Genomic DNA, 24,988 nt, shown 5'->3' on the forward strand with positions numbered 1-24,988 from the left:
ATAGTCAATATCATATTGTTAAGATATGCATAGAACAAACTAGTTCCTTAATTTGAGTGCTTTCGAAATATCAAATGATGAAATTGAGATTAAGTAATGTTATAGGTCATAATTCAAATTATACATACCAAAAAGAATACTACTATGTTAGTAAATAAATATCAATAGTTAAACAAAATATACAAAATTTTTAAAGTTCTTCAACAACTTGTTGATTATGGTTTTCGAGTTCTTGTTCTTCTTCATTAGAGAATAATTGCTCATCTTCTTCGTTTTCGAATAAATTCTCTTCTTCTTTGTGACCAGATGTTTCAAATCTTTTTGCGAGATCATCATTTTCTTCTTCTGCAGATAATTCACCTTCATCAATTTCAACTTTTTCTTCAGTATTTTCATTCTCAAAACTATTTGCCTCTTCTTCGTTGTTTCCAGAAATTAGTTCGCTGCTTTCTCCTGAAATCATCCTCAAAAGAGACAATCTTGCTCTTTCTTTAGCCATTCTTATTGTGTATTCATGAGAATTAGCTAAATCATCTGAGGACTTTTCTTCCTTCTTTACTTCTTCTTTCACAGGTTCTTCAACTTTTTCTTCTTCTTCAATCTTTTGTTCTTCTTCTCCTTTTTGTTCTTCCTCTTCTTCAACCTTTGATTTCTCTTTTGTGCTTTCTTCTTCAGCAACATTTTCTTTAGATGATATTTCATCTATTGGCATAGAAATAGACTGATTTACTTCATCACTTGGTTCTCCAATATTTGATGTTATTTGTCTTGGAGTTTCTTCTTCTTCATTGACTTTGCTTTCATCATTTGTGCTTTCACTCATTTGGGATCTTGTTAATCCATAAAGTGAATCTTTTTCACTTAATAAATCATCAAGGAAGTCATCGATATCTACTTCCTTAGTTGGACTAAGAGATGTGTTAATTTCTGATAATTCTTGGCTTCTTTCTGCGCTGTAATCTTCATTCTTCTTAAATTCATCGTCATCTTCTTTTTCATCAGGAGATTCAAATTTAATTTGATCTTTAATGAGTTTGGAATCATCAATAATATCAGCAGCATCAATTATATCAAGAACATGGCTACTTGATGGTTCCATTTCTGATGTTGGATGCTTTAAGAAATCAAAAACAGTATCACTTTCTGTAACTTCTTGACTTTTCTCTTTTTGCTCATTGTCGTAATTCATGTTGATGTTGTCAAGAGATCTTGTGTTGATTTGTGGTTTAATTGATTCATAAGCATCATCTTCATTAGGAATATTTTCTGTTATCTTTTCAATATCTTCATTTAATTCATCTACGGCTCTTTGTTTCATTGGTATTTCTGGTTTAGATTTCATTTCATTAAGTGATGAATTTAGTGATGGAGAAGGAACTCCCTTTGGAGAAATATCTTCTGTGATTTGTTCGATTTCCTCTTCTTTGATTTTCTCTGGAATTTCTGGCTTTGGAGAGAAATTATCAATTGAAGATGATTTGATTTGGATCTCTGGGATCTCAGGATGAATTGACTGATCCACAATTTGTTTTGTTTCTTCTTCTGTTGGTTTGATTTCTTGGGAAACATATTGATGAGTTACTTTTGATGAAACATCGAAATCTTCTTCGAAATCAATGTCTCTTTCATTTATTTCCTCTTCATTGAAGTCTTCTTCTTCAATAGTTGGCTTAGGAACAAATCTATCTAATGATGATTTAATTGTTGGTTTAATAGAATCAACATTAGTTTGATCAATTCGATCAACAATAGATTTTGTCTCTTCATCAGTAACATCACGCTTGTTTTCAGTTAAAACATCTTCCTGAACTGGAATTGTTGGTTTTGGCTCAAAATTATTCAATGATGTTTTGATTATTGGTTTCATTGATTCAACATTTGTGATGTCAGTATTGTCTATGATTTGCTTGCTGATTTCTTCAATATTTTCTTCTTCTTCAACTTTTTCCTTCTCTGGGATTTCCGGCTTTGGTTGAATGTTATCAATTGTTGCATTTATTGTTGGTTTCATTGATTCAACATTTGTGATATCTGTGTTGTTTCTGGTTTCTTTACTGACTTCATCAAGATTTTCTTCTTCCTCTTCTTCTATTTCTTCTTTCTCTGGAATCTCTGGCTTTGTCTGAATGTTGTCTATTGATGCTTTAATTGTTGGTTTCATTGATTCTACTGGATTTTGTAATGAGTTGTTGGCGATGCTTAAGATGTCTTCTGATGATGGTTCTTGTTTGGTATTAGAAACCAATATTGATTTAACTGAGTCATCAAGTATTTCTTCTACAATTTGATTTGCAACATTTGGATCCATTGATTTAATAATGGAAGGTTTCATTTGAATGTTGTCTAATTTAGAAGAAATTTGTGGTTTTACATCATTTAATGTTGGTTTTGTTGTATTATCAGCTATTTCTTTGGCTTCTTCATCAGTAACATCTCTTTTAGATTCTTCAAGTTTGACATCATTTAATGCATCATTAAAGATGTTTTCAACAATTTGTTCTGAAACATTTTCTTCGATTTCAGGAACAATCTTTTCTGGAATTTCTTCTTTTTGGAAGTTATCAAGAGTTGGTTTAATTTCTGGTTCGAGATTCTCTACTTTAGGATCAAATACTTTGTCAACAATTTCATTCTCATGAAGATCTTCTTCCTCTGGAATTTCTTCTTTATGGAAGTTATTCAATGAAGAACTTATTTCTGGTGATAAATCTTCAACAGCTTTTTCTGTGTCAATGTTTTCATTTACTATTTCATTAATTGTCTCATCTTTAAGTTCTTCTTCTTCACTTTTCTCTGGGATTTCGACTTTAGAAAATGAATCTAAATGTGATGAAATCTTTGGTTCAACTAAATCAAGTTTATCAGTTGATTTTTCTGCAATTTCATTGATTTGCTCTTCCGTTGGTTCAATTTGCTTTTGTGCAAGTAAAATTGATTTCAATGATTCGTCTAAAAGTTCATCAACAATTTTATCAGCAATCTTTGGATCAATTGATGGAACAATAACTGGTTTGATCTTGAAATTATCAAGTTTAGATTTTAACACTGGTTTGATCAATTCAACATTAGTTTGATCAATTGTATCAGCAATAGATTTGGCTTCTTCATCAGTTATATCTCGTTTGATTTCTTCCAATTCAATGGAATTGATAGTTTCAGTTAAAATATCTTCAACAACTTTTTCACTGACTTGTGGATCAATATTAATTTTAACTGGAATTGTTGGTTTTGGTTCAAAGTTGTTCAATGATGCTTTAATTATTGGTTTCATTGATTCAACATTTGTGATATCTGTTTGATCAATAATGTCTAATTCTATATTGCGTGTATCAATTTCTTTCTCTGGTTTTAATTGAATATTGTCAATTGATTGAGAAATATTTGGTTTCATTGGTTCTAAATCATTCATGATATTGTTTTCAGCAATTTGATTAATTTCTTCATCTGTTGGATGTTGAATTGCAGGAACAAAAGAAATATTATTAAGTTCTTCATCTAAAATATCTTCTACAAGTTTTTCTGCAGCTGAATCATCAATTTTTGGTGAAATTGAAGGTTTTTGTTGGAAATTGTTGATTGATGTTGAAATAGCTGGATTCAATGGCTTCACATCATTATTAACATTATTATCAGCAATTTCGTTTATTTCTTCTGTTGTTGGTTCACGAATTTGTTTGACTTCAGAGAATTTGATCGAATCAATCACATCTTTCATAATATTTTCAACAACTTCATTTGAAACATTTTCATCTATTTGAGGAACAACTTTTTCCTTTGGTTTGAAATCATTTAATGATGATTCAATATCTGGTTTAAGTTCTTCATTGATTTGTTCATCATCAAATGTTTCATTTGTGATCTCATCAACTTCTTTTTGTGTTACATCTCTAATTTTTTCTGGAATTTGTGGTTTAGAAACAAATCTATCTAAAGCAGAATATCTGATTTCTGGTTTTGGAACTTCATATTTTTGTTCTTCAGTAACATCAGAAGCAACTTTGGAAACATCAATTTGTTCTTTTTCTGCAAGAATTACATCATTCAATGTTTCTGAAAGAATTTTAGAAACAATTTGTTTCGCCTGCTGTGGATTCATTTTTGGAACTTCTTTCTTTGGTGCCAATGATCTCAAAGCTTGATTTGGATTAAATATGTTGTTAACAATGTCATTAAGGATATCTTCTGATATTTTAGGAACTTTCTTTATTGGAATTGAAGCTGGAATATAACGAATTATTGAATCAGAAAGAATTGGAATCAAATAACTAATTCCTTGTTCTGAATTAAATATGTTTTGTGCAATTTGGAGAATTTCTTCCGGTGTTGGTTCTCTTATTTTCTTTTTCTCAACAAATGATATTTCATCAATTGTATCGTTGAGAATGGAAGAAACTATGTCTTTGCTTTGTGTTGGATCAATTTTTGGAATAACTTGTGGTTTTATCTGGAAATTATCAATATGTGATGAAATTTGTGGATTTAATTCATCAATATTAGTTTTAACATTGTTTTCTACTATTTCATTTGCTTCTTCATCAGTTACATCTCTCTTCTTTGTAACTTTTTCTTTTGGTTTCATGTTATCAAGATTTGTTTTGATCATTGGTTTTGAATCTTTAACATCTAAATCTGTTACATTATCAGTAATTTCTCTGACTTCTTCTTCAGTGACATCTCGTTTGGCTTCTTCCAAATGGATATCATTAATTGCTTCTTGAAGCATGTCATCAATGAGTTCTTCACTAACTTTTGGATCAATGTCTATTTTAACTGAATCTGTTGGTTTAAATGTGAAATTATCAAGTGAAGATTTGATAATTGGCTTTGCATCATCAACATTTAAGTTTGCCACATTATCTGTGATTTCCTTTGATTCTTCTTTGGTAACGTCACGCTTTGATTCAGCAAATTTGATGTCATCAATTGTTTCTTGAAGTTCATTCTCAATTATTTGTTCACTCAACTTTGGATCGATTTCAAATTTAACTGGAACTGATGGTTTTGGCTGAATGTTGTCAAGAGCGGAATTTATTACTGGTTTTGCATTTGAAACATTTAGATCTGATACATTTTCTGTAATTTCATTGATTTCTTCTTGGGTAACATCACGCTTTGATTCTGTAAATTTGATATCATTAACTGCTTCTTGAAGTTCCTTTGAAACAAGATCTTCACTCACTTTGGGATCAATGTCAACCTTAGCTGGAATTGTTGGTTTAGAATGAATATTATCAAGAGATGAATTGATTGTTGGTGAAATATATTCAATATTTGTTTTGTCAACAGAATCAACAATTTCATAAATTTCATCAGATCCAATCTTTTCTTCTTTTTCTTCTTCCTCTTCAGTGACAACTTGTTTGGCTTCTTCAAACTTGATGTCACTGATTGCTTCTTGAAGTTCATTCTCAATAAGTTCTTCACTAACTTTAGGATCAATGTCGATTTTGATTGAAATTCTTGGTTTAAGTTTGAAATTATCAAGTGATGATTTAATAACTGGCTTTGCATCATTAATATCTAAATCTGTAATGTTATCTGTGATTTCTTTCGCTTCTTCTTCGGTGACATCTCGTTTGGCTTCTTCCAACTTGATGTCATTAATTGCTTCTTGAAGTTCATTTTCAATTAATTTTTCACTCAATTTAGGATCAATTTCAAATTTAACTGGAATTGTTGGTTTGGAATGAATATTATCAAGAGATGTATTAATTGTTGGTGAAATAGATTCAACATTTGTGTTGTCAACATTATCGACAATTTGATTGATTTCATCTGGTTCAGCATCTTTCTTTGTTTCTTTAACTCGAACTGGAATTGTTGGTTTGAGTTGGATGTTGAAAAGAGAGGAAATTGCAAATGTTGGTTCTGGATATTTGTATGGAGAAACTGTTGTTGCAATGTCCAAAATATCATCTTCTGTAATTTCAAACTTTTCTTCTTCCTCCAAATATTCTTCCTCTTCTTCTTCGATTTGAAGTAATGAAGCAAGATCTTTCTTTGAAACAAAGTTTTCGACTTCTTCGTCGATTTTTTCTGGAATCTCTTCTTTACGGAAACTATCAAGCGATGGTTTAATTTCTGGTTCAAGTTCATCAACTTGTCCTTCAAATACTTCATTAGCAATTATATCTTCATGAAGTTCTTCTTCCTCTTCTTCTATTTCTTGTTTCATTGTAATATTTTCAATATTTGTAGAAATTTCTGGTTTGAGTAAATCATAAACATTATCTGGATCGAAAACATTCTTTGCAATTTCCTCACTAGCATCTTCTGACGGTTCTTGAATCTTTTCTTCTTCTTCAATGAACTTGATATCATTAATTGTTTCATTCATGATATTTTCAATGAGATTTGAAGCTTGGAAAGGTGAAATTGCAATGATTTTGACTTCTGCAGGTGAGAAAACCATTTTAACTCTTTGTTTGTTAATTGGTGATTGATGTTGTTTAACAGGAATCTTTGGTCTAATTAAGAAGTTTTGAAGTGCATTTGTATTAATAGATGGTTCAGGTTCTGCAAATTCAGCAACTTCATCAAGAATATCTTGTGCAGTTTCATCATCAATATCAATTATTTCTTCCTCTTCTCCTTCTTGGATTTCCTCTTCATATTCATCTGAAATCAATTGAGAGAATTTAGCTAACACGCTTGCAGCCTTATCTTCGAAATTATCACGTATTTCTTCCTCTTCCTCCTCTTCTTCTTCAATTTTGAGTTCTGTTGATTCTTCTGTTTTAACAGGGATTTGAACTCTAACAAAGTTGTTGAGAGATGTTGAGATTGAAGGTTGTAAAACATCTTCTGATTGTTTTTCATCGAACACTTCATTAGCAACATCTTTTTGTAATTCTTCTGTTATTTCTTCTTCATGTATTTCCTCTTCTTCTTCTTCCTCTTCAATTTCTTCTTCTTCTTTAACTGGAGTTTGTTTCTCTGGAATGAGAACTTTGACGAAATTAAGAAGAGACTTTGAAATGAAAGGTGAAAGTGAGTCAACATTAGTTTTAACAACATTTTCGGCAATGATATCTTCATGAATTTCTTCTTCCACTTCTTCTTCTTCCTCTTCTTCAACTTTGACTGGAATTTCTGGTTTGGATGTGAAATTGTTGATTTGTGATGAAAATCTTGGTTTAAGAAGTTCATAAACATCAGTTGTATCAAAGATTTGTTTTGCAATTTCTTTAGGAGCAGTTTCTGGAACTTCTTTCTTTGGAATGATTTTCTCTGGTATTTCAACAATCTGATAGTTATCGATGGATGGAGATAAATCTGAAACGATTTCATTAACTACATCATCCAAATTAACACTGTTTCCGATGATTTCGGCATAAATGTCATCAGGAATTTCAACTTTCTTTTCTTCCATTGGCTTCATATTATTAAGATTTGTAGGAAGTGATGGAATAATTACATCATCTAAATTAACAACTCCATTTACGATTTCATTGATCATTTCATCAGTAATTTCTGGTTTCTTCTTTTCTGGCTTTTGTTTCATTGTGAAATCATATAAAGAACTGCTTGGTTTGTGAGTAATTGTTTGATCAACATCATCAAAGTTGAATGAATCAAGAATCTTCTTGATTTCATCGGAATTAACATCTTCAAACTTCGGTTTTTCTTCGATTTCAATTGAATTCAAAACATCGCATGAAAACTTTGTTAATTCATTATCAACATCATCGAAGTTATCAAATGGAACAGCCTTTGCAGCTTCTTCATCATCTAAACCTTTAATAGGTATTGAAGGAAGCATCAAATCATCAAGAGAAATTGTAAATCTTGTGATTTCGTGTTCAACATCATCCATATCGAAGAAATTAACAACTTTGAGAGCTTCTTCATCTGTTAATTCAGGAATTTGCTTCTCAGGAACATCAATCATCTGATAATTAGCAATTGGAAGCTGTTTGGGAATGAAATCACCGAGGATTTCATCCAAATTAATGAAAGAAACTGTTTCTTCAGCTTCTTTATTAGATAATCCTGGAATTCTAACAAACTCAAATGTATCAAGTGATTTGATTGATGTATGGATTATATCTTGATGAATTGAATCTGGTTTGATATAATCTGTAGCTTCATTTGCTTCTTCTTTTTCGAATTTTGGTTGTGGAGGTGCTTCAATTAAAGGTTTCTCAATACGAGGAGTTGGTTTCTGATCAATGAAGACATCTTTAGCAGGTATCTGTTTATGGTCATCATCTGTTGAAAATGCATCATCAACATCAATTGGTTCTGATGTGAAATCACTTGAGAAATCATCAACAGGTTGATTCTGTGTCATTTTCTGTCTGTCCATAATATCATTTACGTCTTTAATGATGGATTTAACAACGTCTTCATCACCTGATTGTTGTGGAGAGTTATTAATTGAAATGAAACTATCTTCTTCCTCGTCAACAAACTGTTCTTCTTCTTCATGTTTAGGTTGTTCCACTTTTTCTTCTTCCTCGTGTTTTTCTTCCTCTTCGTGTTTTTGTTCTTCTTCTTCCTCAACAACTGAAAAACTTAACATGTGTTCTGTGTTATTGGCTTGTTCAATTGCTTTCCTCAAGTCGAACATTTCTCTCAATGGTGATAGTCTGTCAAGAGGTTTGTTTTCTGGAGAAACAATGTTTTTAACATCAGGTAATTTGATGTCAACTTTAGGAACTTTGAGTTGAATTTGTTGTGTCAACTTTGGGAATGTTGTTTTCGCTTTCTTTCGAATAACTCTTGAAGCAACCCAAGTTGTAAATGCATGTTGCATTATGAATAAATCCTTTTGTCTGTTCTGTCTTCTTAAATGGTTTCTGAACACGTTTTGTATCATTTCTGCTGCAGCATTTTGGAAAGAAATCGAATAAGATTCTATTGCACTGTTATAAGAATCTCTAACATAATCTCTTGACTGAGTAAGAGCATTCCATTCTCTTACAACTGCTCTTGATAATTTCCTTGATTTTAGTTTAGCACGGCTATCATCAATGTATTTTCTTCCTGCCTTTAATACATATGTTCTTGCCATTTTCATGTAATTTCTTGCAAGTTCTTGCCATTTCTTTCCATCTTCGAGTTTTTGTTTTTCTTTTTGCATATCATCTTGTCTTTGTTTCTTAAGTTGTGCCTTACTGAGATCTTCCCATTTCTTTTGAATCTCATTGTGTTTATCAAGAGCTTTTTGGAGTTCTTGTTTCTTCAATTCTGAAAGAACTTCTTCCCATTTCTTTCTTACTTCTTCTTTATGTTTCGCTGCTTCGATTTCATCCTTAACGTGTTTCTTGTTAAGAGCATCTGCTAACTCTTTGAATTTCTTTCTGAGTTCTTCTCTCTGTCTTGCTGCTTCGATTTGTTTCTTAATTTCATTGTTAAGTAATTCTTTTGACAAATTTTGCCATTTCTTTTCTGTTTCTAATTCTTTCAAACATTTCTGCAAATTGTCTTCGAAATTCTTTTGTTGGAGTTTAACAGCAAGATTAATTAACTGTTCTCTTCTTTCTTCTCTCATTTGGCCTTTGAGTTTCTTCCATTCATCAATTACTTCTGTTGCAACTCGAATTTGATGTCTTTCTTGTAACAAATCTGCAATGTCGTTGTCTCTTTTATCACTAATAGCATCTTTAGTGATGGTTATCCAGTTCTTACGATGTTGCTTCTTCTTCTGTTCATCAAAGAGCTCTTTAACTTTAGCAAAAACAATTAATCGACATTTTTTGACAATGTTTTTCGCCAATTCACGCCATTTTTGATGTTTCTGCCATTTCCTGAATGATTTTCGAAGTAAAGCTATCTTTCCTTTCTGAAATGCTTGGTCAAAACATGATACTTGCTGAACTGTTGCGATCTTGTTCTTGTGGATTGCTTTTTTAGCTAAATTTTGTAATTTTTTTCTGCCTTCAATTCTTTTGTAGATTTTTTCAATTGATTGTGATAATTTTGTTACATCATAGATGAGCATATCTGTCAAGAATTGAACTGTTTCTGATTTTGTAATGTTGTGGAGTGAAATTGATTCGTTTTCATTGGAAATACAAATTTGATTTTCAAATAATTCGAAAAATGCGATTTTGTTTGTGGGATTTGTTTTCAATTTGTTTGTAACTTTAATTTCAATACCATTTGGAGAGTTTTTAAGCTCAGAAACGAGGATATTTCCTTCGATATCTAATGATACCAAAATATTGCCATTAGATAAAGTAATTCCGATTACTTGAGCCTTGTGATCATTTAATTTCTGAGCTGTAATTGAATTTTCGTTTAGGGAATAAATTTGTATGATATTTTGTGAATTTCCGATAATCACTTCATTTAAACCGCATGCAATAAGTGTATTTGTCGTTTTAATTGGAAACACTTTGCATAATTTCAACGAAGGTAAATCATAAATATATATTGAATTCGTTACATCATAAACAGCTAAAAAAGTATCGGTCTTGCCAAATTTTACGCATTTAATTTCGCTTGCATTTGTAATTGACCCGATTTTTTGCTTTGTTGACATATTAAATAAAATTATATCATTTTGAGGTGAAATTGCGATAAAATATTTACTTGTAGTCGATGATAAAACGTATGTATATTGTCCTGATGTAATTTGTGATGAAATTTCAAGTGAAGGCCATGATATTGATTTAATTCCGACAGAATTTTGAGCTGTAAAGAGGATGTTCTTATTAACTTTATCTTCTGCGATAGATGTGATATGATAATTCGAAATTCTTATCAGATCCTTTGAGGATTCAACTTCTTCTGGTTGAAATTTCGACTTATACAATAATCCATTATCTTTACCCACTGAAAGTATGCTTTCATTATCTGGGGTAAGGATAATGGACTTCGGGAGACCATATTGATTTCGTTTCCTGGTCTCCATCTTTGAGTAGTCGTTTAAAAATTCTCAAAAATCAAGATCTATCTAATTTTACTTTGTTATTTTACCATATTATTCGAAACATGCAAAAAGTATCCTATAAATATATGTTGAAATTTTAAATTATTAATAATTCTACAAAACATGAGATAAATGGAAGCAAAGTTTGAAGAACAAATGCAGAGATAAATTATATTGTTGTAATCAAACAATATTAGCTGATATACATTCATTAATATCTTGTATATGAGTAAATTAGAGCATAGAATAGATAAATGTTTATATCAAGATATATCAATTACATGATATGAAAAATTATGCAAATTCTGGATTTGTTTACACAAATACTCAATTGATTCCTATAGTCATTTGGAGAAATTTGAAAATTTCAAAAAAAAGAATATATTCTATGCTATTTCTCCAATGGCATTATATTCTATAATATTCTTTATGACTTCGATATGTAATTTTCTAAAGGATCTAACAAATATTAGTAATCATTGGGTATGATTTAAAATCAACAATAGTTTGATATCGTTTGCTGAATAAAATTGATCTATTATTTGTTTATGTATCAGGATGGTGTATGTGAGGAGATATTCATCAATGAGAAACTTCCCAAGAAAGATAAAGGATATAATCATGAGAGTGTTCGTATAATGTAAATTCGATATCATCATTACCATATATGATATATTTGAAGGCTATGTAATGAGTTCCAACCATATGGTATTCGTTATCGTGAAATTGGATTTTATATTTTTCCAAAATTTTGCATTTCCTCATTTTGTTAAAATGTAATTAACGCAAATATAGATGAATTTGGCTTGAGAGTTACCTGACATAGTTATGGGTTTTGACAATGTAAAGCTATCGAAATCAATCATTAGTTTACACTGCAAAAAAAATTCAATAAAAAGGCGCAGTTTTCCCCACAAAACTATAAACTGGAATTCAAATCTAAAAATTACTGAAATTATTTATCTACCCCTTACGAACAAAAATAGTTGATTGAGAAAGACGTTTTTGATTTTGGCGCGAATTGTAAAAAAAAAATTTCGATGGTGGAAGCGATTCTTGATGTCGGGCTATCAGAATTAGAAAACACTGGTGAAACAATGCCCGAGGCAACCAAGAGCGCTGTGGTAACCCTCCTTTTAGGCTTTCTCCAAAGGAAAATTACGTACGAAGAAGCATCTTATCAAATGCAATCAATGATAGGAAATTGTTCGCCTTTGGATAAGCTGAATGCTATAGTTAACCAACCTGATGAGCCAATCCCACAAGCAGCAAGTCCTCAAGATTCAAATAGATCCAAGAGTAGACCTTGGACTCCTTACGAGGACCAAAGGCTTTTAGCAGGTATATATAAATTTGGTCCAGATCAATGGAATAGCATTGCAAATTACGTAGGAAACGGTAGAACCCGCGCTCAATGTAGCCAAAGATGGCAACGCGGCATCAATCCAAAAATATCTAAAAGCGCATGGAATCCAGAAGAAGAAGCAAAATTACTTAGCCTTGTTGCTAAGCACGACAAAAGTTGGAAATTAATCAGCGATGAACTTGGAAATAGAAGCGATGTCCAGTGTCGTTATAAATACGTACAGCTTAAGAAACACCCTAACATGTCTGAACAAGTCGAAAATTCAATGAGGGGGTCAAAACAATGGCAAAGTCCCATGTCAGATCAAATGGGCCAAATGGCTGCTCAGCAAAGCATGATGAAACAAATGGGCGTTAATCAAAACCAATTGAACCAACAGATGCAGATGACTCAAGCTAATATGCAACAATACATGCAGAATTCTCAACAGAAATCAATGGATCAAATGCCTATGCAACAGATGTCAAATCAGATGCAACAACTTTCCAATATGTTGATGCAACAAGGTGGATTGAATCAAATGCAAGGCCAGAATCCTTTCTCAATGAATCCAATGCAACAGATGCAATTCCAAATGCCTATGCAACAAAATACAAAGATGAACCATCAGACGAAACCTAAAAAACCTCGAAATACAAAAAATCATAACGCCCAAGCAGGTGGAGCCTCCAATAGTAAGCAAAATGCAATGCAGAACCATATGATGCAACAGCAACAGCCTCAGCAGCCACAACAATCTCCAATTCAACAATCAATGCAAAACCAAATGAACCAAACAATGTCAATGCAGCAGCTACAGAACCAGATACAAAACCAAATTCAGCAACAACTACAAAGTTTGAACCAGCAGAACTCACAAAATTCTTATTCCGCCATGAATCAGCAGAATATGAATCAACAAATGCAGCAACCACCTCAGCAACAATTCCAACAGCCACAGATGTCACAGCAATCGAATTACAATACTCCAATGCAGCAAAATTCTCCTTCTCAGTACCAACAAACAAATCAACAGCAATTCCAGCCACAACCGACCCAAAATCAGTACCAGCAGCAGATGCAACAAATGCAGCAACAGATACAGACACCTACGATGACACAAATGAGCTCTACTTCGCCAATGCCTACACAAGCACAAAGCGCTTTCGATACAGCGTATTTCGAATTGGAATTGGCAATACCTACTATAGATGCAAACTGGTTTTCGGAATATTGATCCGTTTATCAGTTTAGGTTTTTTATATTATATTTATTTTTTTGTTTGATAAAATATCATTATGCCTTTAGTATTTAGTTATTATCAAAACATTTTTCCTACTTCAATACAACTTTTAAATTACTAACAAAAAAAATGGAAAATATCTAAATCCAGGCTGATCAATTTCGATTTGAATATGCCTGAGTAATTCTACTAGTTATAAATTTTCTTGATTTTATGATTTATAACCATTGAATTCAATTTTAATTTAAAAAAAAAAATATGATCACATGCATTTCATGTTACATTTATTTTTGTTTCTCGATATACTACTTATTACTTGATTTTGAAAGAAATTTTTTTGCTCGGAAAATTTGAAATTTAAAAAAATGATACTAAATTTATTCATTTTAAAGATGAAGACTAAACATCAAGAATTTTCAAATCAACAAAATATCGATGTAATATAAACAATTCGTTTTACTACTTCTAAATCAACAAAATTATGATTTTTCATAAAGAAATTTTCGTAAATTCAGCATAAAAGTATTATTAAGCTTTTTTATCTTGTATGAAAATCACTGGCATTCTTATTTTTGATGAATATAGTCAAAACCATTGATATCTGAAAAAAGAAATCGAACGAAAATTAGAATAGTTTTCAGATATAGTATCCCCATTGTAAACACAATTCGAAACGAATAACTATAGTCCAATATCTGAACACAAAATGGAGATCTTCGATGAAATCATCAAAAATTTAAAAATATAGAACAACAACTATGCATGATTATAATTTATCAGAGCGATTATGTCATTAAACTCAATCAATTCAAAATTGATAGCTATTCAATGAAAACGATAAAGGCTTTCAAAATATTTGATAAGATAACTCTTTTCAAAAAATGTCTAAGCTGTTTACCCCAGTGAACATCGCTAAGCTCTCGCTCAAAAACAGATTCATGAGATCTGCTACATACATGGGATTCTGTGATATTGATGGAATGCCAACACAGGAGTGTTTAAAGTATTATCGCGACCTTGCAGACGGACAGTTTGGTCTTATCGTTCCAGGATATCTTTACCCAGTTCCAGCAGGAAGATCTTCACTTCGTCAAGGAGGAATGTCTACTGATAAACATGCAGAAGCATGGCAATCAACAATTGATTACATCCACAAGCAAGGATCAAAGATTGTATTCCAAATTGGCGATGCAGGATTAGGCTCAAGATTTGAAGTTACCAAGGAAAGACCACGTGGTGCTTCCGCAACTGGTCCAATGAATCGCGCAATGACACAGGGCGACATTGATGAATTAATCGAAGCATACAAAGACATAGCATTACGAATCAAGAACGTTGGTGCCGATGGCATTCAAGTTCACAGTTGCCATATGTATCTATTAGCGCAATTCCTTTCTCCAGGCGAAAACAAGAGAACAGACAAATACGGAGGAAGCCCAGAAAACAGATGCAGATTACATAATGAGATTATTTCCGCAATTCGTTCAGTTGTCGGAAATGATTTTCATGTTTCAATCAAAATCAACGGAGATGACTACAAGAAAGATGGCACAAAACCAGAAGATGCAGCAAAGACAGTATCTCTCCTCAAAGGCATCGATTTAGTCGAAGTTTCATGCGGAAGAACTGCTGATGCGATGGCTAGATCTCATTGTTTCAAGACTTTCCCATTTATTCCAACATACAACTTAGATGCTGCTAAGACAATCAAGAAGGCCAATCCTAATATGCCTATTGCATGTGTTGGAAACTTCAGAAAGGTTACAGATATGGAGAAAGCCCTTGATGATATCGAATTGATTTCTCTTTCAAGACCATCAATTGCAGACACAGCCACTGTCAAACATTTGATGGAAGGAAAGAAGAAAGTTAAATGCGTTTCATGCGGTCAGTGCATGATAAAGAGCAACGGAGTGGTTAAGTGCTTCATCTAAATCTAATAAAAGTATATTTCTATTTGAATTTATTTATACTTTTTTTTACTGAAAATGAAATCTCAAATACGCATTTGGTATTTTATCTATAGATTCTGAACAACCATTGATTCTGGGAGCCAAAGGTTTTACCTAAAATATTGAGAATTCTAAATTTTCTTTATTACCAGAATATTTTGATAGACAAAAAAATCATCAATCACATCAATATTCATATGGTAATAAAAGGCTGAGTCATCATATGATAACATAACCTGACTTCAATTCATATGATAACATAACCTGACAAAGTAGAAAATTATCTAAAATCATAATTATGCAAAAGGCAAAGTAGAAAATTTTCCTGGTGTGAAACAATTTTTTTTGAAAATTATTAAATTCTATATTATTAACTCTATTTTGTTTTAGTATTTGGGAAAGAAGGCATAAAATACAATGCGACAACTGAGGTAATTTCTTATTTAATCTTCCAAAATGTCAGTTTCATAAAATTAATATTTAATTATTGCTTCATCTATTCCATCTTAAGTTCTCATTATGATTTTAGATAATTTTCTACTGTGCCTTTTGCATAATTCAGTGCTTTCCGTCCATCATTATCTTTTGTTTCTTTATCAGCTCCAACAGAGATAAGATATTTAACAACATTTAAATGATCATTAAATGATGCATAAGTGAGTGGAGTCCATCCATAATTACTTTTTACTTCCTTATCAGCTCCAATAGAGATAAGATTTTTAACAACTTCAAGATGACCATTAGATGATGCATAAATAAGTGGAGTACGCCCATCATTATCCTTTGCTTCTTTATTTGCTCCAACTGAGATAAGATATTTTACTACTTCGAGATGACCATTAGTTGATGCATAAATGAGTGGGGTACGCCCATATTTATCCTTTGCATCTTTATTAGCTCCAACAGAGATAAGATATTTAACAACTTCGAGATGACCATTAGATGATGCATAAATGAATGGAGTCCATCTCTCTTTATCTTTTTCTTCTTTATCACATCCACAATTAATGAGAAATTTTACAAGTTTGAGATTTCCTGTTTCACTTGCAACATGAAGTACATTCTTTTCATTTTCATGGTCTGAAGCATTAGCTGCAATCTTTTTACAAAGTTCTTCTTCACATGCTTTTGAAATTATTTTTTGATTCCTATCAGATGAAAGATAATCAAGGAAGTTGTATACACTTTGGAAATCCTTAGCATTTTGAAAATCCGAAAATTCTGATAGAAATTCTCTTTGTTTTTGATTTTGAGTAGTAGATAGATCTTTTTGAAGTTTTTGGATTTTTTGAGTAGAATCAAACAATTCTTTTTCTGCCTGCTTTAAAAAATCAATAATCCCATCAAGGTTTCTCAATTTCATGTAATTTCTGAAAGATTCTATGATTGAAATAACATCTTGAAAATTTCGTATTGAAATATTTGCTTTTCGAGTGCATCTATATACTTCATATGCATGAAGGGTTGATGATGATTGCCTGAGAAGATCAATGAATTCGTCCGTAGTTAGATTTGAAAATTTCAATATAGTTTTAATAGTATCTATATCAAAAACACTAAATAAATTTCCTTCTCTGATATAATTGCTAATGTGAGTTGCAATATATTCAGAATTAAGGATAAGATCTTGATTCATGAATGAAGAGTTGTAATTAAAAATAATGAAATAAGCCGGAAATTCTAAAATTAATTATTGTCTCAAAAAATTGAATGGCAAAATGTGATTTATCTTTTTTGCTTCAATTGTAAATTTTCCATAACTTTTATCCAACCTTTCAATGTAATTGAAAGAACTTTGGAGAAAGATATATACATGTTTAGCAAATAACTTTGCAAATGTCAATAATTGACTCAATATAATATAATTGCAAATGTAATAATTTACTATTATAACTTTGCAAATGTCAATAATTGAGTCAATTAGAATATAATATAATAGTAATTTCATGGATAGATTTCGAGAAAAATTGCAATTGCATTTTTTTTTTTTTGAGTGGTAGTAATATTCGTGACTATATTCAGTAGCTATATAATATATCATTGCGTATTCAGAAGTGTGCACTTTTCGTAATATCAAATCATCATAAATATCTAGCATATCATATGGTTTAGTACCATTTTTCATTGAGTGAAACCTAGCGGTCTTTCAATTGGATTGAACATGTATAATAAAGACTTGGTTTCTGAGTTGATTCAATATGCTACAAAACTTTGTGACATATGATGAAATACTTGAAGAATTTTCAATATTAGGCTATTCTATTTTGAATAAAATTCAATTTTTTTTCGAAGCAACTCATTGAAAGTACTTTCGTTGGAAAATTGGATCCAAAAGCGGATAATGATATTAATATTCTTTTGGCTGCACTTACGCCCATCTGACTTTAATTCAAATTTTTGACAACTGGCGTGAAGCGCCTTTGAAATTTAACCTTAAACATCTGAATTGAAGGCCCTGTCATAGGGGCGTAAGTGCACACTTAATAGATAAAGAGATTTTTTAGAAAAATTCTTGTGGGTTTGATGACAATATGATTCGTATTATAGTTTAAAAAAAAATCGAAATTTTTAGTTTTTTTTTTCTTTACACACAAAAAAAGAAGGTAAAAAATAATTTTAAAGTTGATCGAGACCGAATGTAGAAATCTGGTGTTTTCTAACACGAGATCTAATATCAACAGCAGTACCGTATGTAGTTGTGTCAATAGTGTTATACCTTACAGTCTGGAACGAGTTAACAGGAGGTTCGAACGCGTAACCATTTGGATTTTCGACATCAGGATAAGCACCGATATTTACATCCTCTTGTTTGGCCACAGGAACAATGATATCTTCTGGTTCTTCAACAACCCTTTCAGGCTCAGTAGTGATTGTTTGTTCTTGAACAGACTTGCTAGAACTAGCCTTTTCGTAGTCAAAGATGTGAGTTCTTTCTCTGACCAAAATTCTGTTCAAACAAGTATCTCTTGAGTTGAAATATGCGTTGATAGCAATGATTGGAATTGTTGCCAACACAGTTGCACCAATGATAGAGAACCAGAACAAATTAGATCCGAATGTTGGAACAGAAAGACCTCTGATTTCTGTTGCGAAACCAGTATAATCCAAAACAATAACAACAAGCGGATAAATGATGATTGATCCCCAAATGAAGAAATGTTCCATCCATGTCCAATAAGAAGACATTGTCGCAATCTTGAAGTTGACAACGAAAACAACACATCCGTAAACAGTAATTCCGAATGCTCCGTAACCAAGAGATTTTCCAGAAGAGTCAACGAAAGGACGCATTCCGAGATAAGGAACAAATAAACAAACTAAAGCATGTAAAACACCGATACCTAGTGCTTCCCAATACTTCATGTAAGAGACCATTTCTTTTCTCTTTCCTTCCCATTTGTATAATTCTGGTTCGCTCATTGATGTCTTCATAGAAACATCTCTTTCCAAACCAGCGTAAACAACAGGTGGAGCGGAAGTAAATATGACATTGAAGATGGAAAACAACATTGAATCATATAATGTCAAAGAAGAGAAATTGCAGAAAATTCCATAAAAGAATTGACATAATGAGCAACACATGTTCTTATAGAAAGAATAGTTAATTAAGTCAATATTACGTTTGAAATTAAGTCTGCCATGAACAAGTAACAATCTCTTCAAGAACCTGAATTGTGCAAATGAATAATCACTTGCTAAAACTGCTTGCCTACCTTCTTGTCCTGAAATTCCAACACCTATATCTGCTTCAAGAATCATTCCTACATCATTTGCACCATCACCAATTGCCAATGTCAATGCACCTGTTTGTTTACGAACCATTGAAACAACAGTTGCTTTTTGAAGTGGCGAAACTCTGCAGCAAACAACGGATTGGCATATAGAAGCGAATTGGAAGAAAAGAGGCTGATTCTCAGGTAACAATGCATGATACAAAGCTGCTCCTGATGCAACTAATGCTACAGGACCTGTTTCTTGCAATCCTTTGTTCAATTCATTGATGATTTCTTGTGAATCGTTCGAATCCAAAATCGTCAATTTCATGTCTGTTGATAACAATGAACAAGCGAAACCAATGTTGATGGCTGTCTCTCTCTTGTCTCCTGTAATAACCCAAACTTTGATTCCTGCTTTGAGTAGAGAATCAATTGCTTCTGGAACACCAATTTGAAGTTTGTCTTCAATTGCTGTTGCTCCTAATAATTGTAAATCACATTCAACTTCATTTGCTACTTCATCGACAGCTTGTTCTCTTCCTTCTAGTTTGCAGCATGCATCGTTATACCTCTTTGCCCATCCTTCAAACCATTGTGGATCAATGACTTTATATGCAGCACATAATGTTCTCAAACCGTCAGCAGCGAAATCTTTCAAATGCTGCTGTGTGACATCTACGTAAAGAGAGTCTTTTGCAAGTCTGGCCATGATCAAGTCATCGGCGCCTTTGCAGTATAAGACAATCTCGTTCGTCTCTGGATGTCTGATGATGACGGAAGAGCGTTTTCTTTCAGAAGTGAACTCAAGAACGGCTAAAACTTCAACTTCGACATCGACATCGTTGTGTCTTACGGTGACAGACCCTGGTTTTCTTGCTTTAAATAGGTATCCGAAATCTGCCGCTGCGGATACTAAGGCTCCTTCGTCTGGAGATGATGCTTGGAATGCAATTCCGTATGGCTTCTTCTCATTTGGTTCTGGAATGACGGCATGGCACACGGAAAGCATCCAAAGGAAGTGCTTGATCTCCATTGGAGTGTTTCCATTTAGTAATTGCATGAATTGGTCGTCTTTGAATACTTTGCCGGTCGGATCTGGTTTCTCGCATGGAATTCCACGGCATCTGCAGGCTGCATAGGCTACTTCTGTGGTGCCATGGCCGTATTTGCGTCCTGCAATCGAACATTTCATGAATTCCATGATATTGCGGGTAAGAGTACCTGTTTTGTCCGAAAAGATGTATTCGATGTTGCCGAGATCTTCTGAGAGGTTGGATGTACGCGAATCTGCTCCGGTTTGTGTTTCTACGTGATACATTTCTGCATCCCAGGCAACAAAGCCTGATTGGAACAGTCTGACGACTTCCAAGGTAACGTAAAGCGAAATAGGAATCATGGCGTTAATCAAAATGATGTAAGAAATCATTAAAATGAAAAATCCTGCAACTCCTGGGCGTTTCATATCCCAGCCTTTGTAGAGATACCATATATTTCCATTAACGATGTTCTTTTCGTAGACAGCACCAACAATGCCGGAGATTATGCCGATACCGATCATAAGAGCGAAAACCGAGAGTAATTTCATATTGAGACCACGCTCTAATGAGGATACCTTTGAACGAGCAGTTGATGAGTTCTTCATAAGCTTGGATTCAAGGCCTGTGTAAACAACAACTCCGATCATCCATTTTGTATTACGTAAGATGCAGCCACGAAGAAGAACTTGCTTGTTCTCTAGTGGAATTGTCAAACCGTTAAGGTCGAAATAGCCATTGAAGGTGTAAAGTACATTATTCGGTTCATCACAAACAATGGTCGTAGAGAAACGAGCAGCAGATTGGGCGTCTATGACATCCTTTGTTTGTGGCATGGCCTGACGTACCTTAAGATTTGTTTCTCCGTCCAAATTGCAAGTATCAATGTATGCAACGCTATCTGGTTCACTTGTTGAGAGCATAACGATATCAGCAGGTACTTGTTCATTGGAATTCATGAAAATAACATCGCCAACAAGAACATCTCTCCATTTCACATCTTGCCACTCAAAACCACGTAACACATGAGCAGTAGAGTTATTGATCTTTTTATCACTGAAGCCACGCTTGATATCTTCCCAAGCTTCACGGATGGCTGAAATTGCAACGACAATAACAAGTGGTAAAATAGCTGGACCAGCTTCAAGCGGAGCCCATGGAAATACGTAAAGGATAATTGAAATAACAAGGAAGTAAAAGTTTGCAATTCTACGGAATTGTTCGAATAAGTTTTTTGGTAAAAATGACCAAATAGAGTATTTGGTCGTAGTAATCGCATTATCTATAAATAATGGTTTTCCTTTTTCATTCTTTGTCTTATGAACAGTGACTGAACGACCTGTAACTTCAGTCATTGTTTTTTTTTAGCTTTTTTTTTCTGACGTAAACTTCTCAAAAATAATTTTTCATATCCTTGGAGCTGTTGAGCAAGGGAAGAAAAAACTTTACATCTCAGATCCGAATTTTAAATCGAAATGGATACTGTTGTAAACAGAAATTCATCAAAAGTGACACCTCAGAAAAGCTAAAATATTGAATTTTTGGAACTTTTGATAGAGCACGTTTTGAAATATTAATTAAAGTAAATGTATATTTTGTAAAGATTCTTTTTAATAAAAAAGTAAAATTTTGAAGAAGAACACAAAATCTTCTGAAAAATAATATCACATAAACTCATATTATTTTCTAATATATAACTATTTTATATAAAAATCAAATTCAATGATCTTAAAAGCGAAGGATAAACCTCAAAATTTACGAATATAATGAGTGGGAATATAATGCTTATCTATCATAAAACCATATGAAATATCAATTTTTGCTTTACGCCTAATTTTGACGACAATTAGCAAAAAATGTTAAATGTTAACACTCAGTCCATTTGAATATGAAAAATAAAATTGACTTTGATTAAATGTTTTTATTTATCATGCAATTCTTCTTGCGACCAAAGATTTGAATAAAAGTTCAAAAAATAAGATAGAACTTAAAAAATAATATACGGTAGTGTTTACTAATAGATGAATAGTATATAAATTCTATTAAAATGGATTTGATCCAAAAAAATATATAAAATTTGATCATAAATAAAATCGTTTTAAATTACTTCTTCATTTAAATTATAACAATTATTTTTGGTTTTATATTTTTTTGGATCAAATCCATTTTAATAGAATTTATATACTATTCATCTATTAGTAAACACTACCGTATATTATTTTTTTAAGCTATCTTATTTTTTGAACTTTTATTCAAATCTTTGGTCGCAAGAAGAATTGCATGATAAATAAAAACATTTAATCAAAGTCAATTTTATTTTTCATATTCAAATGGACTGAGTGTTAACATTTAACATTTTTTGCTAATTGTCGTCAAAAATTAGGCGTAAAGCAAAAATTGATATTTCATATGGTTTTATGATAGATAAGCATTATATTCCCACTCATTATATTCGTAAATTTTGAGGTTTATCCTTCGCTTTTAAGATCATTGAATTTGATTTTTATATAAAATAGTTATATATTAGAAAATAATATGAGTTTATGTGATATTATTTTTCAGAAGATTTCATTCTATATGCCTATGAAAAGTACTCTCAAAACTAACTTTTTCCTAATTATAATTAAATCTAGAATATTGTATTATGCTTAGTATTATTTCATTTTTCTCATTCAATTTAGAATTTACAAATGTCAAAAAATTGAGAGCTGTCACTTTTGATGAATTTCTGTTTATCACAATACTATTACCCCTTCTCTTTTTATTTTATTTTGACCACATAGCAAACATTTTATCGAGTGAATTTTTTTTTCCTTTCTCATCCCTTGCGAACTTTTTCAATATGAAGATTTTTTGTATCTACTAAATTAATCGTTACTAAGTAGATTTTATAATAGTAAAAAATTGAAACATTATTCATTAGATCTAAATTTCGAATAATTTGATTGATTTCACAGATGCTTGCAAATAGAATATGGCTAATATATCGAACATACAAACATTTTTAATATAACAAACAATGAAAATAATTAATATGGAAGGAAATTCCACGGCATCTCTTTGATTTCTTCAACTTTGTTCTCATCAAGAAGAGGCTTTGGTTTTTGTGGCTTAATGAATGGTTTTGAATAAAGCTCTTGGATAAACTTTTCGTTGTCTTCAGATTTCGAAACTTTGTTTTCGGAAGAAACAGTTTGTTGAACGCTTCCTATTCTTACAGCAGATGCGTATCTAGAAGAGAATCCTTTCTTCACTTCTCTGTTTTTCCTGCTTCTCATCTTCGTGTAAAACTAATTCATCGTGCATTAACTTGAAAGTTAAGATATTCGAGTCAATATCCTTAGCCACATCTTTGTTCATCCTCTCTAGATCACCTAATTTCATACCGCGTTCAGTATCTTCGTCAACGACTGGCGCATTTTCTTCTTCTGTTTGATCTTTTTGTTTCGGAGGGCTTGGATTCCTTTCTGAAAGCTTCTTCTTGGTGAAAGCAGCAATAATAGGATCTTTATCATCTATATCTGGTATTTCATCTCTCTTATTTTCAGCTAAAAGACGGCCAAGATCATTTACAAACTTTTTAAGTGTTTTTGGTTGGCAAATTTCAACTTCTTTGATGCGCGTCCTCAAATCATCCATGAAATGCATCATCCTGTCATCTCTCATCGACTGTCTTTCGTTAAATTCCTTTCTTTTTTGCTGATAATTTTCAATAATGTGAGGTTTTCGAGCTCTGTGAAGCAAAGATCTGGTTTCTATCATAGGATTATATGAATTAACAGTTGCAGTAAGGTTTTCTTCGGTGTGAGGATCAGGAAGCAAAGTTGGGAAATTTAATTCCAAATCTTCAACTCCATTTCTTGGAAATTCAAGTTCCATCTTAACATTTTTAGTATACGGCATGATCTGGCGCTTCGTGGAGCTCTGAATCAAAGGAGTTAATGATGTAGGACGGAAATAAATTGTTTGAGGAGGAATTCTATGATCTGGTGGCGTTAAACTCTTGAGATCTTCCTTAGGAAGCTCTATACTAGGTATGTAATTCGGATCTTTTGGAGGATTAAGTAAAGCATCAGGAATATCTGCTTGAGGTGGAATTTTGAAATATTTTTGAAGGGTTTGCATTACGAATAAATCGATAGCAGTAAATCCTGTAAACGTTTCGACGGATAATATACACAAGTTTTGTCTGAAATCTTTCTTTGCTGCAATGGGATTTCCGCATGATTTTTGAAGAAACATGTCTTGTAATGTCTGTGTTGCAAAATATGGAAAACTTCGCAAAAAGGCATCAATTATCTTTGAAGGATACTTCTTTTCTGTATATAACGCAAATAATAATAAACCCCAAGCTTCACCAGTGACTTTTTGAAATCCATCTATTCTGTAGTCTTGAGGAAGGTGCATTTTGAAGTGAAAAAGCCAAAATAAAGGTTCAAATAGATTTGTTAAGTAATATAAATTTTCTTCGTAAATCTTTTTAGCATCTTTTTCTTCTTCGATGAATTTTATTGCATCTAATGAGTTTTGTACTGATTTTGTAAGTATCGACATCATTTTTGTATCTCTTTTTTGATATGGAATTCTTTCCATCTCGTAGAATTTATATTCTTCCTGTTCCTTACTTTTTCCTTTAGCAGCAACAGTTCTAGATCTATTGCGCAAGGCTGACGATTTAGGACCAGAGGTAACAAAACTAATTCTTTTCATAAAAATTTTATACGTTACTTCAGTGAATTTTGGCGGGTTATGCCCAGATCATGTATTCAGAAGTCTCTACACATATTATTAGGTTTTTAAGAACCAGATCCTATATATA

General features: G+C 32.2%; 6 protein-coding genes across 6 annotated transcripts, besides 3 other annotated features; 2 read left to right on the top strand and 4 right to left on the bottom strand.

The window, feature by feature from the left end:
- Positions 1–190: 190 nt before the first annotated feature.
- On the bottom strand, positions 191–10,861 carry TVAGG3_0382060 (interferon alpha-inducible protein 27 family; the record flags this gene model as incomplete). Its single annotated transcript, XM_001583132.1, has 1 exon — positions 191–10,861. One exon carries the CDS (start codon positions 10,859–10,861, stop codon positions 191–193), a length of 10,671 nt encoding a protein of 3,556 aa, XP_001583182.1.
- Positions 10,862–11,914: 1,053 nt separating this feature from the next.
- On the top strand, positions 11,915–13,721 carry TVAGG3_0382070 (RNA polymerase II transcription regulator recruiting protein; the record flags this gene model as incomplete). The annotated part of the gene is made up of 1 exon (XM_001583131.1): positions 11,920–13,461. The coding sequence occupies one exon, from the start codon at positions 11,920–11,922 to the stop codon at positions 13,459–13,461; it is 1,542 nt and encodes a 513-aa protein (XP_001583181.1).
- A 614-nt stretch (positions 13,722–14,335) lies between these two features.
- Positions 14,336–15,413, top strand: TVAGG3_0382080 (FMN binding; the record flags this gene model as incomplete). The annotated part of the gene is made up of 1 exon (XM_001583130.1): positions 14,349–15,401. The coding sequence occupies one exon, from the start codon at positions 14,349–14,351 to the stop codon at positions 15,399–15,401; it is 1,053 nt and encodes a 350-aa protein (XP_001583180.1).
- A 391-nt stretch (positions 15,414–15,804) lies between these two features.
- Positions 15,805–16,782, bottom strand: TVAGG3_0382090 (ankyrin repeat protein family; the record flags this gene model as incomplete). Its single annotated transcript, XM_001583129.2, has 1 exon — positions 15,937–16,782. One exon carries the CDS (start codon positions 16,780–16,782, stop codon positions 15,937–15,939), a length of 846 nt encoding a protein of 281 aa, XP_001583179.1.
- A 997-nt stretch (positions 16,783–17,779) lies between these two features.
- Positions 17,780–17,897: a mobile genetic element.
- Positions 17,898–17,978: 81 nt separating this feature from the next.
- TVAGG3_0382110 (putative phospholipid-transporting ATPase family) lies at positions 17,979–21,544 on the bottom strand (the record flags this gene model as incomplete). Its single annotated transcript, XM_001583128.1, has 1 exon — positions 18,036–21,524. The coding sequence occupies one exon, from the start codon at positions 21,522–21,524 to the stop codon at positions 18,036–18,038; it is 3,489 nt and encodes a 1,162-aa protein (XP_001583178.1).
- A 108-nt stretch (positions 21,545–21,652) lies between these two features.
- Positions 21,653–21,690: a mobile genetic element.
- A 1,180-nt stretch (positions 21,691–22,870) lies between these two features.
- Positions 22,871–22,905: a mobile genetic element.
- Positions 22,906–23,154: 249 nt separating this feature from the next.
- Positions 23,155–24,887, bottom strand: TVAGG3_0382140 (uncharacterized protein; the record flags this gene model as incomplete). The annotated part of the gene is made up of 1 exon (XM_001583127.1): positions 23,401–24,879. The coding sequence occupies one exon, from the start codon at positions 24,877–24,879 to the stop codon at positions 23,401–23,403; it is 1,479 nt and encodes a 492-aa protein (XP_001583177.1).
- Positions 24,888–24,988: the final 101 nt, after the last annotated feature.

Source organism: Trichomonas vaginalis, chromosome V (genome assembly GCF_026262505.1).
Source record: "Trichomonas vaginalis G3 chromosome V, whole genome shotgun sequence".
Taxonomy (NCBI): Eukaryota; Parabasalia; order Trichomonadida; family Trichomonadidae; genus Trichomonas; species Trichomonas vaginalis.